This window comes from Microcebus murinus, chromosome 8 (assembly GCF_040939455.1).
Source record: "Microcebus murinus isolate Inina chromosome 8, M.murinus_Inina_mat1.0, whole genome shotgun sequence".
Taxonomy (NCBI): domain Eukaryota; kingdom Metazoa; phylum Chordata; class Mammalia; order Primates; family Cheirogaleidae; genus Microcebus; species Microcebus murinus.
Window position 1 is genome coordinate 106,134,250 of NC_134111.1, and position 21,218 is coordinate 106,155,467.

The 21,218-nt window shown below is 56.8% G+C and overlaps 3 protein-coding genes across 3 annotated transcripts; 1 reads left to right on the forward strand and 2 right to left on the reverse strand.

Moving 5' to 3' along the window:
- Nucleotides 1-3,249: 3,249 nt before the first annotated feature.
- LOC105866362 (olfactory receptor 9S13-like) lies at nt 3,250-4,221 on the forward strand. Its single transcript, XM_012755593.2, has one exon. It carries the CDS (start codon nt 3,280-3,282, stop codon nt 4,219-4,221), a length of 942 nt encoding a protein of 313 aa, XP_012611047.2. The 5' UTR covers nt 3,250-3,279.
- A 6,191-nt stretch (nt 4,222-10,412) lies between these two features.
- On the reverse strand, nt 10,413-16,195 carry COPS9 (COP9 signalosome subunit 9). The gene is made up of 3 exons (XM_012755737.3): nt 16,076-16,195; nt 13,880-13,952; nt 10,413-10,672 (listed from the first exon to the last, which is right to left on the reverse strand). Exons 1-3 carry the CDS (start codon nt 16,136-16,138, stop codon nt 10,635-10,637), a joined length of 174 nt encoding a protein of 57 aa, XP_012611191.2. The 5' UTR covers nt 16,139-16,195; the 3' UTR covers nt 10,413-10,634.
- A 2,336-nt stretch (nt 16,196-18,531) lies between these two features.
- Nucleotides 18,532-19,829, reverse strand: OTOS (otospiralin). Its single transcript, XM_012755606.2, has 3 exons — nt 19,735-19,829; nt 19,547-19,573; nt 18,532-18,842 (listed from the first exon to the last, which is right to left on the reverse strand). Exons 1-3 carry the CDS (start codon nt 19,793-19,795, stop codon nt 18,658-18,660), a joined length of 273 nt encoding a protein of 90 aa, XP_012611060.2. The 5' UTR covers nt 19,796-19,829; the 3' UTR covers nt 18,532-18,657.
- Between the last annotated feature and the right edge of the window lie 1,389 nt (nt 19,830-21,218).

Sequence of the window (21,218 nt, forward strand, 5' to 3'; positions counted from 1 at the left end):
TGCCTAATTCCAGGTCACAACCATTTACACTGATGTGTCTTTCTATTCTAATAGTTTTATAGTTTTAGTGCCTACACTTAGGTCTTTGTCTCTTTACAGTTAAATTTTGTATATGATATGAGGGTCCAACTTCAATCCTTTGCACTTGGATATCTAGTTGACCTAGTACCATCGTGCTTTTCTTGTTGAGTGGTCTTGGCACCTCTGTCAAAAATAAATTGGCCATAGATGTGTGAGTTCCTGGACTCCCAATTCTATTGTATTGGTTCATATGTCTATCCTAATGCAGTAAATGTTCTTTTGATAACTGTAGCTGTGTCAAAATTTTTTAAATAAGGACATGTGAATCCTCCTACTTTGTTTTTGTTTTTGAAGACTGTTTTGTCTATTTGGCATTCATTTCTGCAAAAAAAAAGTAATTTCAATTTTGATAGGATTGCCTTGAATCTGTATGTCCATTTGTGGAGCACTTCCACCTCAACATTGCTAAGTCTTCCAATTCATGAAAGGAATGACTTTCGATTTCTTTAAATCTTCTTTAATTTCTTTCAGCAATGTTCTGTAGTTTTTCTGCATCTGTTGAGGTGATCATGTGTTTTGTTTCCTTCATTCCATTTTTACAGTGTTTCATATGGATTGGTTTTTGTATGTTGAACTACCCTTGCATTCCTGGCATAAATCCCTCTGGGCCATGTTCTCTAATCCACCTAATATGCTGCTGGATTTGACTTGCTAGTAGTTTGCAGAGGATTTTCACACCTATATACATAAGAAATTCCCATGTATATTGTCATTTTCCTTTGATGTCTTTGTCTAGTTCTGGCACCAGGACAATATAGGCTTGATGGAATAAATTTGGAAGTATTTTCTCCTCTTCTATTTTTTGAAGAGTTAGACAGGGATAGGTGTTAATTTTTCTTGAAATGTTCAGTAGAACTAACCAGTGAAGACATCAGGCCCTGACCTTTTCTTTGTCGGCAGCTTTTTGATAATTGACCCAATCTATTTACTTGTTATAGATTTGTTGAGATTTTGTATTTCTTCCTGAGTTGATTCTGTTAATCTGTGAGTTTTTAGGAATGTTTTCATGTCATGAGGTTATCTAATGTTTCGGCATACAATTGTTCTAATGGACTCTTACAATGCTTTTAATTCCTGTAGATCAGAAGGTACATCTCTGTTTTCATTTCTGATTTTAGTAATTTGTCTGCTTTTGAAAATCTTCTGCCTGGCTAAAGATTTGTCAATTTTGTTAAACTTTCCAAAGAAACAATCTTTGAGTTCACTGATTTTTCTCTGTTGTTTGATCTTCTCTAATTCACTTGTCTCCATTCCAATTTTTAACATTTCCTTCCATCTGCTTGCTTTGAACTTAGTTTGGTCTTCTTTTACTAGTTTCTTAAGGTGGAAGTAAAGTTATTAATTTGAAATATATTTTTAAATATAGGTGTTTATAGCGATACCTTTCTGTCTGAACACTTGTTTCTTTGCATCCCATAAATGCTGGTATGTTGTCTTTCCCTTTTCATTTCAAAGTATGTTCTAGTTTCATTGTGGTTTCTTCTCATACCCACTGATTATTTATGAATGTGCTGTTTAACTTCCACATACTTGTAAATTTTCCATATTTCCTTGTTAACACAAGTTTCTAATTTCCTTGTTAACACAGTTTCTAATTCTATTTAATTTGTTCCGAGGACATACTGAGTATGATTTTGATCTTTCTAAATTTACTGAGACTTACTTTGTGGACTATGGTCTATCCTGAATAATATTTCTAGTGCACTTGAGAAGATTATATTCTGCTGTCATCAGACAGAGTGAGCTATACATTTCTGTTAGCATTAGTTGGTTTATAATGTTATTCAAATGCATTATTTCATTGCAATCTTCTACCTACTTATTTTTTGGGGGGAAGTTGAGCATTAAAGTCTAACTATGATTGTTGAATTCACCTTTGGTCTTGAAAGACGTTTTGGGTGGACATAGAATTCTGCTTGGCAATATTTTTTAAGTGAAGGGAAATATCATTCCATTGACTCTGTCTTCCATTAGTTTTTAATCTGATAAGTAGTCAGTTGACAGTCTTCCTCCTGCAGTTGGCCCTTTTTATGGAACTATTTTTTATTTTCTTAGGTTGCTTTCAAGACTTTTCTCATTATTTGGGTTTAAGTACTTACTATGATGTTTCTATTGTGGTGGTGTTTGCAGTCACCCGCTGGGATTTCCAGGGTTCCTGGGTCTTTAGATTAAGGTCTTTCAGTGGTTGGGAAAATGCTTGGCCATTGTCTCTGCAGGTGGGGGTGCAGCCTATTCACCCCTTTCCTCTTCTTCAGGAAGGTGTAATATATCTCTCACTATATATTTTTTCATCTGTCACCTTCATTTCTGATTTTTTTCAAACTTTTGTGAGTTATACTTTAGTCTAAATATTCTCTACTGTTCTGTTCTAGGTCAGACATTTTTTCTTTACTTATCTGTAATCTGCTGTCAGACACATCCACTGAGTTCTTAATTTTACTCATTCTACTTTTTCTAAAAACTTTACTTATGACTATTTTAGAATTCCACATCTCTGCTGAAAGTCTTAGTCTTGTCCTTTATCTTTTGAACAGGACAACTTCATGTATTTCCAAGTTTATATCTGTGAACTCCAAAATCTGAACCCCCTAAGGATTTTTCCATTATCTATGGCTTCTGATGTTTTATTTCATATTGGCTTAACTCCTTCATGTTTAATTGTGTGTCTGGCACTGTTCATGCAAAATAGTTATAGAAAACACTTGAGACCTAGGATGGTGTGACTTCCTCTTGAGGAGGTATGTTTGGCTTGGAGGGTGTCGGGGACCAACACACAAGCTCACTTTAATGCAGCCTCAGCAGCAGACGTGGTCGGGGGCTGAGCTGTCCACCTGCTCCTCCCTCAAAGGCACCATTGTGGATCTGTCCTTGGTGATCCCTAGTAGCTGCTTGCTGTCATCATCAGCTCCAAAAGACAGGCAAAAACTCTCTTTGGAGCCCCTCGGCCTCTCAGGCTTCCCTTCCAAGTGGGCTCACATCTCTAGGGGAAGAGAGGTTCTCAGTACTAGAATCCCGGGTCACAAACATTCCTTAGTAAATCTGCACTGAATCACTAACTCTCTCACGCCTTCACCCAGGTTTCTTCCGTGTCGTTGCTGATGCTCATCTTTTCTACGGGTCTTCAGAAGTTCAGTTCGGTTTTCCCTGTTGACCGTTACTGGACTCAGAACTTCCTACCTGGTCTGGGCACTGCGGGCCATGCCAACCCTTGGACATGGGAACCTCTCAGAGGCGGACTTCGTGCTGGAGGGATTTGAGGGCGGACCTGAGCTCCAAGCCCTGCTCTTTGCGCTGTTCCTGGTCCTGTACGTGGTCACCGTCCTGGGCAATGTCGTCATGATCCTGCTCATAACTGTGGAGGGCCGCCTGCACTCCCCGATGTACTTCTTCCTCAGGAGCCTCTCCTTCCTGGACCTGTGCTACTCCTCCGTCATCGCGCCCGAGGCCCTCTCCAACTTCCTCTCCGCCACCAAGGCCATCACCTTTGCAGGCTGTGCCACCCAGTTCTTCTTTTTCTCTTTCCTGGTCACCACGGAGGGCTTCCTGCTGGCTGTGATGGCCTATGACCGCTTCGTGGCCATTTGCAGTCCACTGAGGTACCCCGTGACCATGTGCCCTGCGACCTGCACCCGTATGGTGATGGGCACCTGCTGTGGAGGCTGCCTCAACGCCATCGTGCAGACCAGCCTCACGTTCCAGCTCCCCTTCTGCGGCTCCCACCGCATCGACCACTTCTTCTGCGACGTGCCCCCGCTGCTGCAGCTGGCCTGCGCCGACACGGCCCTCAACCGGCTGGTCATGTTCAGCGTCTGCGGGCTCATCATCGTGGCCACCACTCTCGTGGTCCTGGTCTCCTACGGCTACATCACAGTGACCATCCTCAGGATGCGCTCGGCAGCCGGACGGCGCAAGGTCTTCTCCACCTGCGGCTCCCACATGACGGCCGTGTCCCTGTTTTATGGGACTGTGTTTGTCATGTACGCACAGCCAGGGGCTGTGGAGTCCATGGAGCAGGGCAAGGTGGTCTCAGTCTTCTACACCCTGGTCATCCCAATGCTCAACCCCCTCATCTACAGCCTGCGGAACAGGGACGTGAAGGAGGCCCTGCGGAGGCTGGGCCAGAGATGCACAGCCACGTGAAGGACGGTGGCAGAGACAGACACAGCGCCCCGAGGGCTGGCGGGGAGAGCCACGGAGAGATGCTGGGCAGTGAGGAGCCCCCACCTCCCCTCCTTCCAGAGGGAATTGCATGTGCTGGGACCCACCCACCCAACGCAGTCGGCACACCAGGCGTTCATGGGCTGTGGGACACGGAGCTGGATAAGGCACGCTCTGCATCCGGAACCCGACAGCTGCAGGGAAGGGCCAGTGGCCCCAGTGACAGAAGATGACCGAGCACAGCAGCCAACCAGGAGTCAAAGCAGGGGCTGATCTCCCGCCTCGTACCTGCTGCTGTTCCCCGGCCTTTCCACGTGTCTTATTCTGAGACAGGTTAGACATTGGTGCCTCCCTATCAAACTTGCCAGCAAAAAATACTGACACGAATTCACCCCCCACCGCCCACCCCGTGCAGGGCCTTGCGCGTCCTGGGCCTCTCACAGGCATGGATCACGGGCTGACCCCATGTCCCCTCTTTCAGCTTGTCTTCATGCATCGCCGAAGAGCCCCGGGTGAAACAGTAGCTTAAGTCTACGGCCAAGGCAGTCCCCTCAGCGAGGGACAGGTCGGCGGGACTCGGTCCGGCCCTGGGGGCCCCAATGTCACTCGGGCAGCCTGCAGCCGTCCCCGGCAGCAGACGCCAGTGTCCTGCTTCCCGTGCGGTCCGCAGAGCCGTGAGCCAGATACACCTGCCTTCCTGACAAGGTGCCAGCCTCGGGCATTCCTCCACGGCAACGATGACTGCACCAACACAGGGACACAGACCCGGTTTGTCTGAGACATGGACAGCAAGGATCACGACAGCACAGAGTGCCAGAAGGGCACCTGGGGATTTAGAGAGACCTGCCCGTGAACCCCTGGTAAGGATGTGTTTTGGACGCTGATTCAAAAGCTATAGGACAAAACCACATTTATTACATGTCTGAGGATATTGGACCTTTGAACACTGATGGGCATTTCATGATATTAAAGAATTATAGTTTTTAGCTACGATAATGGCGCTGTGCGTGCTCTTTTGAAAATACAAGTTCTTATATTTTAGCGATGCCTGCTGACACAGGTGAAGGAAATCCATCGTGTGCTGCTGGCTGTGACATGATAAAGGGCCGTGGCGGTGAGAGGGGGCGGCGGTGTGAGTCTGGCCGTGAGGTCATTGCTGAGAGCTGGGGACGGGCATTCGGGGCTCGTGACACTGTTCTCTCTCCTGATCCATATGTGCAGACTGCCACAATCACAGCTTAATTAGGCTGCGTCTGTGTCGGATGTTCTCATCCCCCCACCCCAAACTGAGCTGTCCTCTCTACCAACAATTCAACTCCATGTTCAGTGTGGAAAATGTGCCTTACGTCCTTAAAATTGTTTTCTCTTATTATTGTTTTTTTTTCTATTTCACAATTACATGAGTTATTTTTATATCAGTTGTATGTATTGCACCTGTTTGCCTATTAACTTCCATCTAGCAATTGCTTTACCCTTATAGTAGTGAAGGTTTTCTGAAGACTCTCCTCTATGCTGCGAATTGGGGCATCTCTGCCACACGCTGTTTCTCCTCTTTTCCTGTGTTTTTTTTGTTTTTTTTAAATTTTGTTTTTAACACACCAAGAATTTAATAGAACTTAATTTGGGCAGTAAGATGGAGATTAATTTCATTTTACCTTTAATTCTGGAGTAATAGATTTGCATGCAGTCATTAGGAGGGATACAGTGTCAATGGAAAAAACACAAACTGTCAGTGCTGCACGCCACGCTGGCTCTCAGTGAAGGGCCCCTTTGGGGTTAGTACGGTCACCAGCAAGATGCCAGATAAACAAACACAACCAAATGTTCCAAATGTTATTTCCATGGCAGGTGGGTGGTTTTCCTGCCCCAGAAGAGTTCTAGAAGGTTCTTTCAACATTTATGTAACTGCACTGGGCACAGTTGGGGACACAGAGGGGAGCCTTCCAAGGGGCAGGATAAATGAAGTCTCAGCAAAATGAATTTTGAAGTTGAAATAGCCAGAAGAAATAACAAACGAAATGCCACCCGAGGACTGCTGGCTGGAACAAATCGCCTGGCTGCCTGCCCTGTGGAAGGGCTCGGTCCACTGCCCCACAGGCAACTTTGGAGCTGTGTGAATTCCCCTTGTGTTGCCAGGTGGCAGATGCCCAGCGTAGACGCCGACCGCCCCGTGTGCCTGATGCTCCGGACAGCCCAGCTCCCGCAGGCCCTGGCCGGCCCTGCCCCATTCCGAGCCCATGAATCAGTCCCTGTCATGGCACATGCTGACCAGCGGCCCGCAACCTGCAAGGTCTGACCTTCCTCCTCCACCTCAGCTGCAAACAGGGCAGGACTCGAAGCAGGTGCAGGCCTGGGTCGGGGAAGAAAGGCCGTCTGGGCACCATCACCCCGGGGCCCCTCCCTGCTGCTAGGGACCCCTCTGCCCCAGGGGGCCACCCTTGGGGACCTCCCTCGGGACAGTGGGCCCCATCCTGAGGCCCCTGCAAGTTCTCCTCCAGGTGTGGCCGGGAGCTTCCACCTGCTCCCGGAGCACCTGCCCTCACCCCTCTCACGCTGGGCTCTCGCGGGCTCTTTAGCTTTGTCCTCCCCGTGGGGCCTCTATGCAGCACTCACACGCACACATATGCACCATCACACGCACAGGTGTGCGGTCACAGCCCACGGGCCAGGGTGAGCTGCACACTGCAGGTGTGTGGAATTTGATGTGTTCATGCAGACGCATTTACACTCACCTAAAAAGTATCAACACACACACACAGTGTGTATTCCACATGTATGTGAGTAGGTGACAGCTCTCTGCACGCACCGTCCCCACCCACGGGGCCTTGTGCAATCCCCTCATCGCCAGGGGCCACAGCTGTCACTCTGTCCAGTGGGCACAGGGCCCTGGCATGGACACACCAGCGTGTCCTCGTTCATGGAGGTGTTTCCATATTTTTCGTTGTTACGGAAAACATGCTGCAAAAGCATTTCCTTAAGGTCTCGCTGGGTCAAAGTGCACGCGCACCTTCAGTTTCATGTGTCGCCATGTGGCTTTCAGACGGGCTGTGACGCGAGCATGTCCCCGAAGCCTGGCGAACACACGGGATACACTCGGCCACGCAGGCGGCGTGTTCTGCACACGTCTGTCAGGCTCGTGTGGTCTGCAGTGCGGTTCAGGTCTGCGTTTTCCTTGTTTCCTGCTGCCCGTTAGGGTACACAGGCACTGAAGGCTCCTACCGGCCCCGCGGTGCAGTCTGGTTCTCCCTTTGGACGCGGCAGCGTGCGCCGTGTTCCATCCCGCGGCACACGGAGACATCCAGGCCGACAGCAGACCGCATGTGAGATGGTGGCTCCACGAGATCATGACACGTTATGTTTGCTGTACGTCCCGTGTCTGCACATGTGTGGACACACAGACCATCGCTGTGCGCCATCGTCTGCGCCGTCCAGCGCAGTCTGCAGCCCGGGAGCGGCCGGCCAGGGAGCACAGCCGGGGTGTAGCGGGCCGCACCCCGGGTCTGCCTCAGTGCTTTGTGGGGACGACCGTCTAACGACGTGTTTCTCAGAACACACGGTCGCTGGGTGGCGCACTCTCCTGCTCGGGCCTGAACCAACCGGCAGGAGCGGCAGCAGGGAAGGGGTGTCATACTCACCGGATTTCTTGTGACCTTGACTGACATTTCACAGACTTCTTTGAGTTTGAGAGCCTTTAAGCACTCACCGGCCACTTCAACAGGGCCTTCTGTAAACTGTCCTTTCCCGTGTCCTGTGCCTACCACTCGAGGACACAGAGGTGACGCCGTGGGCCGGGACTCTCCCTGGGCTGGTGTCTCTCCTCCCCGAAGGACCCGGGGTTTGCTGGTTCCCCAAGTCCCGCGGCCCTTCACCCACATTCCGCAGACGCCGGGCACCTGCTATGCGCCGGATGCTCCGCCTGACACAGGGACCGGCCATCCTTGAGCACAGTCGCCACCGGACTCACTGCCGCTGCACCTCCGGGCGACGCCGTCCTGCACAGGACACCCGCTCCCCCAGCTGCCCGCTGACCAGTAAGAGCCACTGAAGTCACACCTGCGAGTCGAACTTTGGGACCCGTCAGAAGTCGCGTGACTCACGTCCTTGTCATGCTTCGCGGCCGAGACTGCCCAGGGCTGACCCTGTGGGGCTGACCCGGGCCACATGCTGGGAGGACACGGGGCCTGGCCCGCCACAAGGTGCGTGCGGCATGGGCGTGGGGAGGAGTCGCCCCCGCTCTGAGACCGCCCTGCCTGGGCAGCGGAGGCCGAGCTCCTGCATGTCCAGCTGTGGCCTCCTGGGGACAAAGGGGCTTTGTGTCCGGGCACCTCTTCTCAGCGCTTCTCCTCTCGGCCCCAAGCACGGATCACGGCGGCGAGAGCTCTGACGTCCGTAACGTCCCTTCTCTACAAATGTGGCTTATTTTGGAGGTGCCCACGGCGGCGTCCCTGTGTCTGTCCCAGGACCCAGCTCACCTCCTCCCTCGCTGTCTTTGTCGGCGAGAGTGACAGCCCGTCACCGACAACGGTGAGAGCTCTGCCCAGGAGTCAGCCCGGGCGGGACGACCACCTCAAGTTGCTGTCTCCTGGCGCCAACCCTTCCTGGTGGCCTGCAGGCGGTGGCTGAGCCGCAGGGAGGTCAGGGAGAAACGAGGTGAAGTTCTGTGTCTGGGCCTCGGCACCAGGGAAGCTGCCGGGATGCCGTGAAGGCAGAGGGAGGCGCCACGGGGCTCACACAGGTCTGAACGTGTGCAAAGACGCTGACGCGCACACGCAGACGTGCGCAGATTACTTTGCACAAGGCTGCGTGACCCAGTCTGGACCTCCAGGGCCAGCAGAGGCTTCCCAGGTTCCCAGCCGTAGTCTGGACGGGCCGTGCCAGTCCTCACCGGGCCCACAACGCGGTGAAGTTACCATCCACCGACCATCCTTCCCGCACCCTGGCCCACTCCTTCCTGCTGCACCAGAGCCCGATGTCCTCGGCTGCCGGTGAGGAGAGGGAGCGCAGAGGAGGGAGGTGCCCGGCAGGACCCCAGGGCTCCCTGGGGGTGCAGCACGCGGGGCCCAGTCTGCTGCCCCGGACGGGCGGAGCTGCAACCGCCGCCCAACACTGAGCACCGCAAGCCCCGAGGGACGGCCGCAAACCTCCACGGACGGCTAATTGCAGGAAGCCACGCGACCGCTCAAGAGCTCACCCAAATGCCAGGCTGTTTCCCTCAGAGCCTTCATGCTCGTGTCAAAGCACCCACGCAGAAACTGCAAAACCTACTCTCGTGACTTAGCCTCGATGACACGATGCTGAGAAACTGCCCGTGAAGGCGGACACGGCCTGGCTGCTGGGGCCCCGCCGTCCTGGCCTGTGGACCGGAGCCGCGTCGCAGACGCAGAGAGCAGCCTTGGCTCCCCGCCGCACTCGGGGCTGCACGCGAGGGTTCCAGACACACACTCAGCGTGCACCCTGCCCACCCTGCCATGCTGTCCTCCCGGCCCCCTCGGCCCTCAGGAAGCCGTGCGGGACAGCCGGCTGCCCCCGGCGGGCGGCAGCTACCGAGCTCTGGCAACGCACAGGAGGGCGGTGAACGTTCCAGCTGGAAACCCGCGCGGCGGAGCTGACTCGGTTCCCATGAAATCCCCTGGCCTCGGTGAAAGTGTCTCTTCCGCACACGCGCCGGGCGCCTCAGCCAGCTCTGCGGGGGGAGGGCAGTGTCACCTGCTTACTCAGCGGCTCAGCTTTAACTCTGAGAGCCGGTGCCACAGACGCCACCAGGCCCGGGCATTTCCTGGTCTCAGAACATTCTTCACTTTGAGCCGGACACGAAACAGTAATCTTAACTTTTTTCAGCCGCTGTCAATTACTGAGCTGGACCAATAAGAAACATAAAAAACAAATAAACCTCCCCCCCAGATGTGGCATTCCCCTTTGCAATAGACCACACACATTTCTCGTGTAGAAGGCAAAGGCATCTCTTTCAAAGTCACTGTCCTGTCACCCTAGCTCTGTGGGCAGCGCAACAGTAAGCCCTCAGGCCCCCGACGCCGCCCACGGAGAACAGCGCTCGCCATGCTGACAAACACGGCTCTCTTGTGCACGCGTGCACACGCACACACACACACACACAGACTTTTAGGGATTGTAACTGTCGCTCAAAAATAAAAGAACTGAAACTACTCTGCATGTGATGTGCTGCTTTCTTTTACTTGAAATGAGGACAGCAGCTGGTCACGCTAGAGGGTGACGGCATCGTGGGGGGTTAAGACAGATCTCGCTCTCGTGGCTGCCCAGCTCCTGATTTCAAGAGACGCCCACGAGTCCTTTAAAGCCATTGGACACTGTCCTCCGAGACGATCCGCCACACGGCGCTGTGCGAAGGCGGGGCCGTACCGCAGCCAGGCAGCGCGTCACTGGACGTCATCGTCATCAAAGAGATCCTCAAAGTCTAGGTAAACAAACACAGCCACATGTTAGCGGGGCGCACAAGGGCAAGCAACTGAGGGGATCACTTCAAAATTAATTCTACGGAGTTCGAGACACAGAGAAAACAGCAAACAACCTAACTGAAGACTTTTCCCGCGACAGACTCTTATCCACCAGGGCTCACGGATGTGGTCCAAGAGGAAAGCGCTCTCTAGAGTGCGTTTTCAGTCTGGTTTTTATTAAGGTGATCTTAAGAAGAGGCGTGCAGGGGTGCTCTGGAGCACGCGGACAGCCACCAAGTAGCGTGGCTGAGCACCGGGACGCGCCAGCGCCCACATCTGCCACGGCTGCTCCTGCTAAGGGAAGGGCAAGGCGAGGGGCAGGTGCTGACGTGCGGTGGGCTGGAGAAAGCAGGCGGACCAGGCCGCGGGAGAACTGCTCCCTGTGAGGGAGGCTGCGGGGCGGCCAAGCTCGACAATCACAGCCCAAGCCGTCCCTGCCGGAAGAAACGCAGCGAACGCACAGTACGCTGCTTTAGACAATCAGAGTTGTGGCCGCGTCGTCCTTCTGTTTACTTTCGTACATTTTCCAAACTCCCTACCATCGTCAAGTATTTCCTTCTCAGTGGGAAAGACAAACCGCAGAACCCATTTGTGTGCAAGGGAAACGTGCAGTGTGATCAGGAATTAGAAAGGGACGTCCAGGTCCTCGGTGGTAAGACAGCGAAGAGGCCGGCGGCCTGCTCACACCGCCTCGCCGGGCAGCGACCGGGCACCTCTGGCCACGCACAGGGGCCTGGCTCTCCCCAGCTGCGCTGACAGGCGCCACACCCTCGGCCCACGGCCCACAGAGTGTGGCTCTGCGCCCTGAGAACTTCGCCCGGCTCCTGCCCCTGCCTGACTCCTCCACACCCAGAGCCTCTGCGCTGCTCTCACCTCCAGAGAACCTTCTCCCTCCAGAGAACCTTCTCCCTCCAGAGAACCTTCTCCCTCCAGAGAACCTTCTCCCTCCAGAGAACCTCTGGCAGGTGCTCCCAGAGACAGTCCCACCCGTCCTGTGTCAGGCTCACCACGCTAACGTCCCTGCTGGCTAACTTGTCTAGACCCGCTGCTGTTTTGTAAAACACAGCGAGGGAAGAGAAATCTCGTTCGTGGTTAAAACCCCGCTGCCCAGGGAATGACAGCTCATCAGATCCTGTCTGTCTGGTGAACAAAGAGGACCTGGCGGCAGCCCTATGCGAAGCCCACACAGAGATCTCACGTCGACGGCTTCCTCAGCACAGGGGACACCACACCCTGACGGGACGGCGTGCGCCTCTGGACTTGGTCGGGGGTGGGCGGAGGGCCGAGGCGCTCTCCCACGCTCCCTCTTCCTTGCGCTGTGGCGCAAGGGGGGAAAGGTGCCCACAGCTCCCGCATTCAGGCGCTCACTGGCAGGCCAGCCTGGGCCCTCGGAGCCGCTTTCCCATCAGAACTGAAGGGCTGCTTTCAGAACCACAGGGACTCAAACGGCAGAGCACAGCCGACCGCCTCTAACCCAAGGGTCTGGCAGAGGATGAAGGGACTCCAGAGGAGAGTGTCACACTGTGCGTCCCCCATGCCAGCATCAGCAATCACACAGTCCTGCCCATGTGAGCAGCCTTCAGGGTCGCCCCGCGTGAGCTGCTGTTTTCGTAAAGGCGGCTTTGGAGAGCGCTCCGCACCCCTGCGCAACCTGCCCCTCTCACAGCTACGCCCCTGCGTGAAGAACTGAGAAAGGCTACTCAGCTCTTAAGGCTGGGCTCCAATGTCACTCCTCCCAGTTCTGACTCCAGTTGGGGACAGCCAGGATGTGGCCCAGGGCGGCAGCCAGGTGCCCCGGGGAAGCCTGCACCCCAACTCAGCTGCCTGGCTTCTCCCCTCAGCAGGTAACTGGCTGACAACAGCAGACAAAGGAGCGTGGACTTGGGGTTCCGGGGGCCCTGGGTGAGTCAGGAACCACTGCGGCAAGACAGAATCCCAGCCGTTACTATAAACCAGAGTTCTCTGTGGGGCAAGCACCAGGGAATACAGTAGGATGAAAAAAGGAGAAAAATACCACTTAACTCCCCCGAGTAAGAAACCCTTCTTGTGTTTCTAGTTATTGAACCCTTAGTAAGGGTTAACATAATCTGAGGAGCAAGGCCTTAAGAAGCCAGAAGAGAGCAAGGGAAACATCCCTTCACCATATCTGAAGACACTGTATATTTTATATAAAGTCAGGTTTCCACTGTGTATTTGGCATGATCTTGGCAAGCAGCAGAAAGCTCTTAAACACAAGACGGGCCTGTCCCGTGTGGTGCATTCAGAGGCTGGGAAGGGTGAGTGCCGGAGCGTGGCTGTCAGCCTGCAAAGGCGACCAAGGGCACGGGAACCCCGCGGGCACACGAGGTGGCTGGGAAGGGTGAGTGCCGGAGCGTGGCTGTCACCCTGCAAAGGCGGCCAAGGGCACGGGAACCCCGCGGGCACACGAGGTGGCTGGGAAGGGTGAGTGCCGGAGCGTGGCTGTCAGCCTGCAAAGGCGGCCAAGGGCACGGGAACCCCGCGGGCACACGAGGTGGCTGGGAAGGGTGAGTGCCGGAGCGTGGCTGTCACCCTGCAAAGGCACCAAGGGCACGGGAACCCCGCGGGCACACGAGGTGTCTGGGAAGGGTGAGCGCCGGAGCGGGGCTGTCACCCTGCAAAGGCGGCCAAGGGCACGGGAACCCCGCGGGCACACGAGGTGGCTGGGAAGGGTGAGCGCCGGAGCGGGGCTGTCACCCTGCAAAGGCGGCCAAGGGCACGGGAACCCCGCGGGCACACGAGGTGGCTGGGAAGGGACATGAAGGCGACACCTGGAGAGTGCTGGGACGAGAGAGCACCACCGGGCAAGCCAGCCGGGTTCTACGCCCGAGTCCCAGGCAACAGGCCAGACCTGCTACGGTCTCGGGTCCACAGGCGTGCACTGGCACTAACGCCAGAGCTCACACTCGACTACTGGGACACACGACACGGAGCGACTTCATGCTACTTTTCTCCTGAAAACCAGGGCTGACGGCCAGCGCTCACACCAGTGCCATCACTTGCGTGACCGCACTGCATCCCGACAGTGGCACCGGGTCTGGGCTTTATTGTCCTTTGACACAAATCATTCCTGTCACAAAGTTGCTCTGCTGCCCTGACCTGCAGAAACATCCAGATTGCATCTGGCACCCCGAGTCCGGCGTCCTTACCGTTAAAAAAGTCTGCGTGAACGGCCTTTTCATTGGCTGCCAAGTCCATCAAGAGCCCGGTGCTGCCGCCTGCCTGGAACGGGAAGGCAAGGTTATGTCAGCTGCGTCTTCCGAGAACAGGCGATGGCACATTGCTGTGTCCACAAACAGGAAGGTGGGTGATGGGAAAAGTGCTCAAGTTGGAGTCAGAAGTACGGCTCCAGACAGAGGGAGCGTGTGCCAGGGAGACTGAAAACAATTATGAATATCGACCGTTTTTAAGGTCTCTCAAGGTCACACATTCCTTGATTCTTCCTTGCCTTTTGAAAAGAAATCTACCATTGATTGAAGCACAACCACTTCTCTGTAAACCTCGAGAAGAGGTTTCCAGCCCCCACTGGACATCACCAGAGCCACAAATGTGCAAAGCCAAGCTGGTCATGTCTCCACTCTGGATCCCTTCTGCTGAGAACTAAACCACTTCCCTCGGGAAAAGTGACCCTCGCTGGCCCTGAGGTTCCGGTGGGGGCTGCCGTCACGGGACCCTCACTGCCACAGCTCGGCTGTGGTGGTAAAACCATGCCACGACCAAAGCCTGGCAATCTGATGCACTTGGGATTTTCAATCAAGTGTGGAGTTGTCACCCAGTGACAATCGGAGCAGAACCCTCTGAGAGCAGCACCCACCCTGGACAGCTGGCCACAGGTCCCCACAGCTGCACCGGCTCCCACATTCCCAAAGCTGCTTGCCCACCCCGTCCCTGGTTCTCAAGTAGCCGAGCACTGCCAATGTTCCCTTTCATGGATGCCCTCAGCACCCCAGGGAAAACCCAGGATTCCAACTTCCTCCCTTCTCGTCTCAGCCTCCCTCCGGGCCCAATCGCCACATTTAGCCGCACAGACTCCACCACTTAAATACTCGGTTCAGTTCATCCCTACTCCCACCTGCCTCATCCAGACCCTCTTCAAGTCTCCTGTTCACATTTTTCTACTCTCTCACCCCAAACCTAATCCCTCCCACAGAGCAAATCAGAGCCTGTCCCTCCCCACTGTAAAGCCCTCCAGCCACTCCATATTGCCTCGGGCAGTGACTCTGAAACAAGACTGAGGAGACTGGATTTATGGGACATGCTTCAGCAGTGGGGGCACAGAGCTACCATTTTAGCACGGCTACTGACTGCTTCATGAGCTGGCACTGTGAGCTCCGCCACGTCAACTGACATGGTGTTCCTTCCCTGAGTGAGCCGTGGGTGTCACTAAGGGAGGAGAAGGGCTCTGCTCCTGCCAGGCTTGCTTCCTTCATCCCCATCTACTGGGCAAACACCAACGTGTCCTTCAGCCTTCTGGGCCACCCTGAAGCCCTGAGGATTCTTCCCCTAGTGCAACCCTGGCTTTCAATCACACCTGGTGTTTGCGATCAGCTGCGCTCTGCCACACCAGAACCCCCAAGCACAAGGCCCGCGTCTGACCAACTCTGGAGCCCCGGAGCTTTGAGAAAGAGAACCTGAGCCCCTGACACCCAGGAACTGGCCAGGCACTCCGAGCTACACTTTAGTGTCACTCTATTGAACATAAACCATACCACGGAAGACCCACGTCAGACGAGGTCACTCTGTGACCAGGAGGGAGTAAGGCCAACAAAACCAGACCACTTCATAATCGGCATAATTATAGAAAAGCACTAAGTCACTGTGCAAAGCGCAAAAATGCCAAACGCCCCTTTCTCCCCCAGGAGCTGCGATGGCTGGCAGCCGCTTCCTTACCAAGGGCGGTTTTCAGCCTTGCTCAGTCTCCCTCGTTCTGGCCAAGATTTGCGGAGAGCCCACTCGGAGAACGGCCCTCGCCTGCCGACAGCGCCCACTCCCGGCAAAGCCCGCTCCCCCACAAATCCGCTAACAGCACTGCAGACACCTGCCCGCGGAGACCCGTGGTTCCCGGGATGGCTGCCTCACCGAGGAGCCATAAACCCCACGTCTCCCGCCGCAGCTGTGCCCGGTGGGCCCCGCAGACGGCCCCGCGCCCGCATCCCCGGGCCGGGCGACGCTACACAGTCGCCGCCGGACGCACCGCCCGCCCCGGTCCCCGCCGGGGTCCGCGCTCGTCTCCGCGGGCAGGGAGGGCCGGGCGCCGCGCTCCCCAGCCCGCCGGGCCGGCCCCGCACCCCGCGCCCGCTCCCCACGCTCGGAGCCGCCCGCCCGGCCCGCCCGGCCCGCCTTACTTCGTCCAGGTCCACGTAGGGCCCGGCGCCCTCGGGGAACATCTCGTCCACCGCCGGCTTCATGGCGGGCCCGCGGCGCTCCACGACCACTTCCGGCCGCGACGGCCGCTTCCGGTGCGCCGGCCGCGGCAGGTCTAGACGCCGGAGGACCGCGGGCTCGGTGGTGTCGCAGTGGCCCGCGGCAGGTGCTGGCTCTGGGCGGACAGCGGGGCGGCCACCGGGCAGAACAGGCCCCGAGAAACACGTGCAGGTCACCGACAAGGGGCTGACCGCCAGAATCCAGAATGCAGGGAGAACGCCAAAAACAAACAAACAACCAGCCAGATTCAAAAGTGGGCCAAGGAGTTGAACAGACGCTTCTCCGAAGACGACGACGTGCAAAAGGCCGAGGGGCGCGCGCAGATGCGCGTGTGCAGCAGAATTGCCATCAGATAGGGCGCTGCAGTTCCCTTCCGGGCGGTCCCCAAAAGCACTGAAAGTGGAGACTGGGAGACGCACTGGGACACCCACGTTGGTGGCTGGAGTATTCGTGGCAGCCTGGGTGTCCACTGAGGCAGGAACGGGTAGACAGGTGTGGGGCAGATTGAGCCTTAACTAGGAAGGGAGCCCCGCCACACGCTGTGACATGCACGAGCCTTGAGGACGTCATGCCAAGTGGAATAAACCGTTCACAGAAAGGCCCACACCGTATGACAGCACTTACCTGAGGTCCCAGGGTCCTTGGATCCATAGTCACAGGACGTAGGACGGTGGGTGTCCAGGGGTGGGAGTCAGCGTTTCGTGGGGACGGTGTCAGCTTAGGGAAGATGAAAAAGTTCTGGAGAGGGACCCTGGTGACGGCCACACGACAGCGTGAATGTGCTTAATGCTAGGCAACGGTGCACTCAGCAGTGGTCGAGGTGGCCAATTTTATGTTACAGTTTACCGCAATTTTAGCAAAAGAATGCGAATGAGAGACAAGAGGGGAGAGAGGAAGAAAAGGAGGAGAGAGGGAGGAACTTGAGCTAGACTTTGTCAAAGATTCTTTGCTTGTCTGAACTTTAGTGAGGTTAAAAGTTAAAAGTTGTTAAAGGGAAAAGTATCCTGTTCAGTGCAGGCCCCCGAACCTCCTCCTAGGCCTGTCCTCCTACTTCCTTGGAAAATCTGGTTTTAGTAAAGAGCCTGTGTAGCCAGGAGCCGCCCACAGTATCTGACCAGGTTCCTCACCCCGCCCGGGTGGTGTCTGAGCACCTGCAGAACCCCCCACCCGACCCTGATGTCTCCTCCTGGTAATTTCCCACCGAGGCCCCGCCCTGCCCTTGCCCATCAACCTGCACCTGCCCGGGCTGGGTTGGGAGTAGAGCCCAGTCTCTCCCCGAGTGCAAGACCCCATCGAGGTGGCCCCTGCACCTGTCACGACCTCCTGAATAGCGTGTGCATGTGCTTCATCAAGGACTGTTGGATAATTTTTTCTTTAACAACTTTTAGAAGTAGGTTGGCTCCGGGGCTGAGCCGCTAGAGGAGGGAGGTGGTGGGGGGAGGGTGGGTCCGGGGAGACAGGACTGGGCCGAGATGTGAGGGAGGTGTGGCCTGGGCCGGGGCCACCCGGCCTGCGTGGACACTGTGGGTGCAGGCAGGAGCAGAGCCGGACTCGTGGGTGAGCCTCTGGTCCACACCCACGAGAGTCACCCTGGAGTACCAGAGTGGAGGTCAGACCACGAGACTGGGACTCGCTGGTGACCAGGAGGAGCGGTCCATAAACCAAGCTCTTCCCCAGCCAGCAGGGCGGAGCTGAGGGGCTCCAGTGTCTGCTTGCACACTTTGGAGGGCTGGGGGGCTCACTACCTGTTCAGAGGATGTCCCACTGCTAGATGCCCATCCCTGAGGCTCTGTCCACGCTGCCTACCCACCCTGCACTCCCTCAGAGTGCCCAGGTGAAGCCCTTTCCTTCCAGCAGCCTAGAGCCTGCAGCCTTCTCCTGGAAGACCAAGTGTCCCCAGCGCCCTGGGCCGTGACGCTCCCACACAGATGGCCTGCCATTCCTGTGCACTCTGCTCTGGGGTGTGCCATGCTGTGACGTGTGGCCGCTGTGGGTTGCTGCTGCCCAGGTTAGGGGCCCAGCAGGGGCCGCCCGGACTGGGGTCTGGTTCCCTCTGCCCAGCTGCGGGACCTTAAGTCGGGCAGTGACCTGTGTCTCTGCCTCGGTTTCCTCACCCATGATCTGGGGGACCTGCAGCCGCCCTGGCCATGGTGATCGCGAGGTGAGAGAGTGACTCAGGAAGCGCCAGTCCTGAGCCGGCGCGCGTGCCCTGCTGACACGCGTGTAGACGGAAATGTGCACGTATGTATCGAAGAAGTGTTCACCGGCAATCAGAATCAAACCAGGTTCACTTGTCAAGTGAAGTCAGTGGGACCCGAGCGCAGCTGTTTCTCAAAACACAACCCACAGGCGTTTGCTGTGCGTCTTCTGTCAGGAGTTTATTGAGTGTGAGGACAGCCCCCCCACTGCCCCCCAGCCATGGCTCCCGGATGCCCCCAGACCTGCCCCGAGGCCTGGCCAAGCGCAGCCTGGTGGGGTGGGCTGGCCCCGGGCTGGACGCTGCTCAGTCCTCCTGGTAGGGGACGTGGAAGCCCAGGGTGGTCCCCAGGGGGAAGTGGGCGAAGAAGGTGCGGGCCATGTCCTGCAGCTGGGGGTAGGCGCCGACTGTCTGGAAGTATTGCACGTAGTTCCAGAAGTCAGAGGTGGAGAAAGGCCAGTAGGGCATGGCCGGCAGCTCCGCGTAAGGGTCTGGAAGACACATGGCGCCTGCCTCAGGGCTGTCCCCTCTGTCCGGCCCGGAGTCCGGTCCATGGAGGCCTTGGGGCGAGTGGGTGCCCAACTGGGCCTGCACTGATGGAACCTTCCGGCTCAGGGCCGGAGCCTGGGCTATCCCTGACCTGGGTGGGGTGATGACCTAGGCTCTTGAGGACACCTGACCTGGGGGCCAAGGAAGAGGAGGGGGGAAAGGACGGGGCCTGTTCTAGTCTGGAGGATCCTGGGCAGGCAAAGAGCCGGAGCTTGGGGGTGCAGGGGCCCTGGCCATGTCCTGACGGGATTTCAAAGGCAAGCACAGCCCCCACTCCCCCCATCCTAGAGTGCAGGTGAGGACAGCCCTGGCAATTCTGGACTGAGTCAGCACCCAGGGCAGGAGGGGCTGGGGGCTGGAGCCCAGGTGTGAGGTGGCAATGTCAGGGGTGGGCAGGGGCCCTGGCTGCCCAGGGTGTTCCCCAGTTGCTGGAGGGCAGGGCCTAGGCCCGGAGAGGCTCAGAGTCCTCGTGCCTGTGCAGCGCCGGGCTGGCCGGGGGCTGTTGTGTGCTCAGGCCTGCACTGAGCCCGGCTCTCCACATGTCTGCTTGGGAGAAGCAGCCACTGCCCTCCCCTCCACCCCCCGCCCCCACCCAGAGCACCGGTTACTGACACACAGATGAAAGGAAAGAAGCCAGAGCACGTACCTCCCTCCTCCTGCACAGGCTTGGCGCCTGCAAGCGAAGAGAAGGGCTGTCATGTACGCGGCCCACACTCCCGGGAAAGGCAGGGCGGGCAGCAGGGCGCCCCCAGGCCCGCCCCACACCTGCTGCAGGGCTCGTGGTGGGGACAGCACGGGGGGGGGGCTGCTGGAGGTCACGCCTCGCGCCCTCACCTGAGAGAGGCCCCAGCAGGAGGCAGAGGACCAGCCCCGGCACCACACCGACGACGAGCATCTTCCCCAGGGGCACCTGGTTCAGCTCACTCACGCACCTGCAGCAGGAGGGAGAGACTCACTCAGGTACCAGGTGCACCTGCTCCAGCTCACTCACGCACCTGCTGCAGGAGGGCGAGACTCACTCACGCACCATGCGCACCTGGTCCAGCTCACTCACGCACCTGCTGCAGGAGGGAGAGACTCACTCACGCACCAGGCGCACCTGGTCCAGCTCACTCACGCACTTGCAGCAAGAGGGAGAGACACCCACCCAGCCGTCGGGGCAGCTTCCTCCGCCAGCCCCAGCACGGGCAGCGCTCGGGCAAACGGTGCTGGTAGAAAGACAATTTCTTACTGTTTTCAAGCAATTTCAACGTCAATAATGGTCTAGACCATTATTCAGAGGTGAAATCCCCACCTCGGCTGGCCTGAGTTCATTTTCACTATTTAAGAGATTGCGCTCAGCCCCCACCCCCACCTGGCCGAGGGTGCAGCCTGAACCCTGCGGAGGTTACCTGGCGGCCTGTCCGCTCAGCCCAGCCGCAGCCTGGACGGGTCTGCCGCGGGCTCCGGGGCCTCTTTATACAAAGGGGCTGGAGACGGGCAGGAAGCGTCACCTGCCTGAACTGTCAGCCTGAATATTCCGTCCCCTGCAGGGGACTGAGGGCCTCTGTAACCCGCTGGCAGGCAGAGCCAGGGATCAGCTTTTGGGAATGTATCCAAAGATCAAACGGAGAGAAAAACATCTTCGCACAGACCATTTTTAAGATTTTTAGGACTGAGTTCAACGTCGGTACTTGAAATAAACCCAATTTCCTCTCCCCTAGGATCGACGTTCTGTGTGATGTCGGGGCTGGCTGGGTTTCCTCCCCCGTGAGGAGGGGCTGAGGACCCCAGAGCTGCCCACCCAGGAGGAGACCCTCGGAGAGCCCCCCAGCCCGGGTCGGGGGCTGCTGCCTCAGGGCACCCGCTGGGCAGACTCACAGGCGGGAAGGGTGGGGTCAGGCTGGACTCGTGTCCGCAGAGAACCCTCCCGCCTTTACTAAGCAGCAGCCCGTGGCTGGGAAGGAGACAGTCCCACGCCCGGGACAGCAGACGCCAGCACCGAGGGTCCCTGCGGGTTCGGCCACTCTCCTTACTGACCACGACGCCCCGTGCACCTCGTCTCTCCAGTGGGGGCAGCCTCGGGGCCCTGCCCCTTGGGGTCCCCTGGCCCCGCTGGGTCCAGGCGCATGTCCACATGGTTCCTGGCCACCTTAGGGCATTTCAAGGAGGCTGGGCCCCTCCTCGCCCCTCGTCCTGCGGTTCCCCACCTTCATCACAGCCGGCCACGTGTGCCCACCTGAAGCATTAAGGGCTCACCGTCCCAGGCCAGCACCCTGCTTCTCACACGATGCCCAGGGAGGTCCTGGATTCAGCTCAGGTGGTCAAGCAGCCTCCTC